Here is a 7,006-nt window from a genome sequence, read left to right as displayed (position 1 = left end):
CTTTGGCTATTGACCCCCCAAGAAGCTTCTTTATGGCCCCATCACATCGCCCCTTTAAAAAATAGGAATGATTATGAGTAAGGCGAGTCCCTCATGCTCTCAAGTCTTGCTTGTCGGCTTATGTCATTAATGGGTGGGGCCCTCCACTTGTCATGAGGTGATATTGTTAGATACGATTCTCGAGAACACTTAATGGAAGACAAAATATCTCTGACAATCTATGTTCTCTTCAAAGGTTCCCGCCTCACCTTTAAAAAGAGATAAACGAGAACTCTCCAGGTACATCTCCTCTCCCTTTCATAAGCACTCGCTCTTCTCCATCTGTTGCGAAAAATTTGACTTGAGCATCGGGAGGTCTTAGTCCGAATCACCTCCGATAGAGATTTTTCTTGCAGGTTCGATCGTCGTTGACACACCGGACGTCGTTTTGCTCCAGCACCTCCAGCCCAGGATGAATTTCAACCGCAACAGGGACTATAGAGAAATTGTCTCCAAATGATATAATGTTTCCCGAGTCATCATGAAACAACTTCTCGGTACGTCCATTGAACCCTATTTTTGGTATTGGCTGACTTCAATCCCATTCGCTTCATTAATATGTGTGTGTGGATGCATATGTATATATTATGTGTTTTTTTGATTTCCTTGCAGAGCTTGCATTTTCTTTCGATTAAACAAATAAGTTGGTCTAATGCGATGGCTGTAGAAGCAGTATGGCGTGCACCCTAAGCAGTGGCGCATCAATTAAGAAGAACCTTCTCAGTTTTGGTAGCACTACCAAATAACCTTTTAAATGGCCAAAAGTATTTCAAGATACCATCCAAAAGAAATGCAAATGTGCTTTGCTTCTTACTTTGGTAATGGAGCTGTCTACAAGCAGATGCTTTCACGCAGTCAAACACCAGATGCACGTCTTTAGCCTCAAGTGTAAGAAGATCCGGGTAGAAGAGGAGGAATACTAGTTGGTCTTGGTTACCACTGTATCCAATGACAGATGGCATTATTTTGTTAGGATAACGCGCAGAGGCCATCATCAACAAAACCAATTAGTCAAAGGAGTCTCCATCCATGATTTTGTAACATGGTGGATAGAATTGCATGTTTACCAATTTAATTTGCTTCTAGATATTTCAGCCCATTAATTGGTCGAAGAGAATTTTGGGATTACAACCTAGCTAGTTTGCTTATCGCTCATTACTGGCTAGGATTGATTTGGGTCGATAGCTAGGATTGGAAAGGAGGGGTCCCAAATGCATGTAGAAAAGCCACAAAAAAAGAGAGGACTCGGATGAGGGAAGACATGGATGAGGGCAATGAGAAACGATTTATAGTGGAGCTAGCGGACGGACGGTGGGAGGGCTTGTTTCACAAGAGCATTTAAAAAAATTCTTGCGGTTCAAAACTGTAAGCCTCTCATGTGAACGGGATTGATTAATCTTCACGCTCCCTCTCACAACAAAAAGAGGGGAAAATATTTCGAGTGGGAGAATTCACTCTGGTTGGAATTTAAGATGAAGTAGAATTGGTTGCAGTATGAGGAGCATTTGAAGCAAATCAAGGTCATGATACGGGTCTAAAACTAGAATCAGCTCATGCGAGCTAGGAATTTCCATCCGTCAAGAATCCACCAAGTACAATTAAAAGAAGAGCCAAGATGCATGGAAATTACAGGTGCATGAAAGGAAAAGAAAATGATGGGCATAGAATGTTGATTTTATGCGGTGCCTGTCTATGTGAATAATATCTCCCCCTCTTTTTTTGGATTGAATATTTCTCAGATAACATATATTTATATATAGATATTCTAAAATGCGCAGAGGAAATGGAAAAGGTGACAAAGTTGGTATTTAGAAAACCAGTGGACTGTGGAAATGCAGGTTGATGAGTTAAATCTTCCTGTGAACATTTGAAAAAATCGCAGCTCCTTGTTAACTTTGAAACAGATCCATCTATTCGCTGCTCAACTGTAGAAGACGGCAGAAAGAGCAAAGGAGAAAAAGGTTATCCTCGACCGTACCAAATCTTCTACCAGCTCCATCATATATTTTCTTTTGCAGAGGATGACCATTGTTGGATTCTACCTACTAGTTGTTGGCCCAAAGTCAGCTGGATAAAAATGTTACGGCAACCAGCTCATCCTCTAGTTGAAGGCCAATCTCTTACACGGAATTTCTGTTTTGTATGGTAGTAGAAGAAGCAGACAGCGTTCCAATAATGTGCGAGGTTGAGACCTACAACTTTCGATAGTCTTACTAATATCTAGAGCATTTTTTTTAAAAAATAATCTCGACTCGTGAAGGCAATCAGCGAAAGACAGCTAGCGTAGTAACTGGCGCACAATTATGATTGTGCAAGCCCCACCATGACAGTTACCAGACGAGCAAAACTATCCACCCTTACAAGAACATAAAGATGAATCACTGTCTATATTGATTTATAGCGACGCTGATGGACAGGCTTCTGATGAGGAGAAGAAACAATTTCTGGATTGCATCTTTCTGTGAATAAAAACAAACGGTGATAGCTGGCAGAAACTAATTCCTGAAGTCTGGAGCTAATTGATCATCTGCACCGCCCTGCAAGGCTGCGAGTGCCAAATTAGCTGAATGAGATATTCCAGAATGCGTGTTAATTAGCTTATTGTCCTCTAGTATTGCCTTGTACCAAGATGTTTTCTCGAGGAATCCTTTTTTTATTGATTTGAAAAGACGATGTCAAATCACTGACTACCTCATATTACGGTACCTGGATGCGAAGGCGGAACCTGTTATGACCGGTTAGGAGAGATACATATACACACATATTTTATATATATATATATATATATATATATATATATATATATATATATATATATATATATATATATATTTAGAGAGAGAGAGAGAGAGAGATGTATATACTCCAAATTCCAAGGAGTCTGGAACAGCGTAGTTGGCAAGAAGTCAGATGTATCCTTGCATTGTGCCTCCGACATTAGATCATTTACAGGAGAGTTTGATTTACCATCGGAACTGGTATCGAAATTCAAATAGTTACGGATAATCGGGATGGGCATATTTTATAACGCATTTGATTAATAAATTTTAAATATTAGACAATATAAAAATTAAATTTAAAAAAATTAAGATATTTTTATTTTTTTAAATTAAAATAAAAATAATTTTTTTTCAATCAAATTATTTATTTTTATTTCTATTTTATAGTCCAACTTCACCCAATCAAATATGTTTTGAGCATAAATTATGCAGATCAAAAAGCTGATAGTGAACCATATTACAAACCCCGTCAACGTCTTTGAATTCTCATGAGAAAAAAAGAAAAAAAAATAAATAATACTTTAATACAATCATGTAATTTGAATGTTTTGACACCCTTCGTCAAATTTCCTTCCTTGATACATGAATTGGTTGGAAGGCCTGTATAATTTGTTCGGTGTGATAGGGAGCTTCGCTCTCCTCACATGAGCTGATTCTCCTTGCACGCTTTCTGAATGATGCCTCCTTTGTCAATTTTTGTGGTCTCTTTCTTCCAGAAATTGCAATCAGAGCTGATTGCAAGTTCCTTCTCCTATCTGTGAAATATCACTATATGAAGTGGCCTTATAACCGGCGACGATAACAATGACCGATGCTGTCCGGTAGAGTAGGTGTATCTTCTGATCTTCCGTTCATGTCTTGCGAGAGAATCTCATTGGCAGCCCATGCAGGGGCAGTACGAAAGGCCCATACTGGATTCCGCTCTCCGATCCCGACATAGACCACCTGAAGGATGTATATACCATCAAAAAAAAGTTATTGATGGATCGGTTCCCCCACTGGAAGAAGATGAAGCATGTTGTGCGAGGATGGTCTAACTTAAGATATAGAACAGAGGCTTTCTCGATGCCTTTAGTCCCGTACCTGTATTTGGTGGTCAGATGATGAAGAAGGACCAGCATCTCCAGCTTTGCTAGCTCATTGCCAGGACAGGAGTGGGTCCCATTCCCAAATGGCATGAAGGTGTTGGCCTTTGGAGCAACCTGCAGTAGAAAGAGACGGTTGATTTGTCTGCAGAACAGGGGCTGGAATTGATTGAATGTAGGAGGCGATCTGTTTCTCTTTGTTACCTCAAATCTGGAGGGATCAAACTTTTCTGGGTCGGTAAAGTTATCCGGACTGTGGTGAATGTTTCTGAACAGTGGCAAGACTTTCCATCCCTTGGGAATGAGATATCCTGCACGAGCAAAGGGAGGAAATTAGAGTTTCAACGAGCTGCAGCAAAACATGGAACAATCCATTAAAAGAATCGATACGGTACACGACATGCTGATGCTCACCCACCTTCATACTCGACATCTTCCACCGCTTCTCTGAAGGTGAAAGAAAGGATCGAAGCAACCCGCATCGTCTCCTGAATCACCTTCGAAGTCATCGGCATCCTCTTGGTATCAGCCCAGGTTAAGTACTTCTCCCCTTCACCCATTTCCTTGTCCCTCATGATCTCCTCCTGCTCTTCCTGCATGTAGGCAGTCCATACAAGATATCAATTTCAAAACGCACACTTTCGGAGAGTAGGAAGACCGGAAGGACAGCAAAAAAAAAAAGGAAAAAATTTTTTTTTTCTTACGGTGACTGCTTGCAGGATGCTTGGGTTCTCTCCGAGATACTTGACGATCCATGTGAGGACGCTTGCGGTAGTGTCACGAGAGGCGAAGATGACGCCAATGATGTTGTCGGCTATCTGGTCGTCGGTGAGGCCTTGCTTTGCTTCCATCAATGAGCCAAGGAGGTCATCAGCCTCTGCCTTCTTCTGCCTCCTGTATGAAAGGATGTCGGCCACTATGCGGCCCAGCTGCTTCCTGGCCTTCATTGCGTTGCTGAAGAGGGTCCCTGGGAGGTTGATAGGCATGGAGTTATAACCTTTCTCCAGGGTGTAGTAGCACTGCTTCAGCTCGTCTATGCAGGAAATCTCATCCTTCCCGAATATGGATAGGAGTGCCACATGGAACGCATACTGCAAATTTTGGAGGAAGGAGAACAAAATGAAACAGAGACAGGATCAGTACCAATTACAGAAGTGGTATTCTATCCTCACTGGCTTCATCCTGAGATAGCGAAATATCATGACTCCCATACCACGCCTTATCCACCAGAAATAAGTAAGTAAATGCGGAAAATTTGGTAATAAAAATTGCTCAGGTTATTTATTTATTTTCTTGAAATAAAAAATACTACTGGAAAAATAATAATAATAATAATTGACCCACTCGAGCTCAAATTGAAGTATCATGACTTCTTAGGTGATACTTCCCACAAAAAAGAGAACAAAAGGGGAAAAAACAATGGACTTCCATTAAAAGTGGTGGAGCATATGCTGGACTTCCGAGCTCATTTTATCCACAAATACATGAAAAAATCGGACACCAGAACAAGAATTGTTTGAGAGGGAGAAAAATTGATGTAGGGGCTGTAATTAGACAAGGAAAATCATATAAGTCATGTTGAGCTTGAATTTGCTAAGGAAAGAAATTACAAAGAAAGCAGAGAGAGAATGACGCTCACCGTCTTCATCTCCTGGAAGGTGTTGATGTTGCGGCCGTCCCAGGAGTGGAGGGCCTGGATGGCGACCGCCTCGATTCCGGCGACCTTCCCCCGGATGGCGTCGGGCATGAAGGCCCTCAGGACGATGCGGCGCAGGCGGGCGTGGTAGTTCCCCTGCTGGAAGAATATGGCCTTGGGGCCCAGTAGGCGCTCCTTGCTCGCCGGGTACGTCGGCTTGAACATCTGGGCCTGCGTCACCAGCACCAACCGCGCCGCCTCCGGGCTCGACACCATCACGCAGGGGCATCCCAGTATGTGAGTCTTGAATATACGCCCATATCTACAACAACAACAAGAGGATGGATTACATGCAATCACTGCTCCGAATTTAGTTCGACGCAATTGCAATGGGACGAAGACGGCATACTTCTTCTGTTTGAGGGAGAAGAAGGTGTTGGGGTTGCTGGAGTAGAGCTGGAAAGTCTCGCCGATGTAGGGCCAGCCCATAGAGCCGGGAGGCAGGGGCAGCTTATGGGCGGTGGCAGAGGAAGGCTTCTTCGCTCTTGCTCTTCTGTGCAGAAGATAGAGCAGGCAGAGCGGGAAAAGGACAAGGGATAGTAGGAGAGGAAGCATTGCAATCGTGATGGAAGGCTCTGAAAATTAACTAGTATTACTATTACAACGAACTGGTGTTTTGCTCTTATAAGCAGTGCCTATGAAGGGTAGAGAGAGAGAGAGAGGTGAACTGGATTCGAATGAGGTTGGGTGTATGTGTGTGGAGAGGAGTGGGAGGGGGAAAGGGTATTTATAATGGGTGGGAGGGATGGAGCAATACAGCTCGAGACCACCCACGGAATCACTTCCAGCTCACCTATATCCTATGAACACTGGCATGAGTGGTATGGTGATAGGGAGAAAAATGGGAAACAAGAGGAGTAAGAAAGCGAGAGCATCGTAAGAGAGAGAAAGGTGGGAGAGAGAGAGAGAGAGAGAGAGAGAGAGAGAGAGAGAGGGAGGGAGAGTGGCACGTGTCACGGCGCATAAGCGGAACAAGGTTGACTGCGTGCCCCATGTTTGGCTTGTGAACGGCGTTTAGGGACCTCGGAGAGGGATATCATGATTTTATTGTATTATTTTAAGCTATCTGCTGAGAGGGATCGTTGCCGCCTCGTGCCATCCGGGAAAGGAGAGATAGGGGCTCGGCGCCGCCGGTTATTCGTTTTCCGGCCAGCCGGTTGGGTCTAAACCCCTTTTGGTTCTCACCATCTCTCACTTCCAGTTATGCCTTGCGAGGGGCGCCACCAGCACCACCTTTAGTTCTATTAAAATGATGAATTGATCATTGATGCCAAATAAAGTTGTCGATTAGTTAAGCTGATAAAGTTACAAGAGATCTGAGGGCTGATGACTTGGATACCAGACCTATACAGCCATCCACGAGAGTCCCTCTATTAAAAATCTGACAAGCTGTGGGTCATTTGAAT

General features: G+C 43.1%; 1 protein-coding gene across 1 annotated transcript; it reads right to left on the bottom strand.

The window, feature by feature from the left end:
• Window positions 1-3,226: 3,226 nt before the first annotated feature.
• LOC105033850 (abscisic acid 8'-hydroxylase 1) lies at window positions 3,227-6,297 on the bottom strand. Its single transcript, XM_010908798.3, has 7 exons — window positions 5,950-6,297; window positions 5,544-5,862; window positions 4,609-4,995; window positions 4,323-4,497; window positions 4,109-4,215; window positions 3,903-4,021; window positions 3,227-3,764 (listed from the first exon to the last, which is right to left on the bottom strand). The coding sequence occupies exons 1-7, from the start codon at window positions 6,153-6,155 to the stop codon at window positions 3,671-3,673; spliced, it is 1,407 nt and encodes a 468-aa protein (XP_010907100.1). The 5' UTR covers window positions 6,156-6,297; the 3' UTR covers window positions 3,227-3,670.
• Between the last annotated feature and the right edge of the window lie 709 nt (window positions 6,298-7,006).

The sequence above is a fragment of the Elaeis guineensis genome, chromosome 4 (assembly GCF_000442705.2).
Source record: "Elaeis guineensis isolate ETL-2024a chromosome 4, EG11, whole genome shotgun sequence".
NCBI classification, from domain to species: Eukaryota; Viridiplantae; Streptophyta; class Magnoliopsida; order Arecales; family Arecaceae; genus Elaeis; species Elaeis guineensis.
This window is presented reverse-complemented; position numbering and strand designations above follow the sequence as displayed.

Excerpts from the sequence above, each read along its gene's own strand:
- LOC105033850 (XM_010908798.3), bottom strand. The coding sequence starts at position 6,155 with ATGCTTCCTCTCCTACTATCCCTTGTCCTTTTCCCGCTCTGCCTGCTC. Across the intron at positions 5,863-5,949 it reads TTCTCCCTCAAACAGAAGAA|ATATGGGCGTATATTCAAGA; the intron begins GTATGCCGTCTT and ends TTGTTGTTGTAG. Across the intron at positions 4,022-4,108 it reads TTGATCCCTCCAGATTTGAG|GTTGCTCCAAAGGCCAACAC; the intron begins GTAACAAAGAGA and ends TTTCTACTGCAG.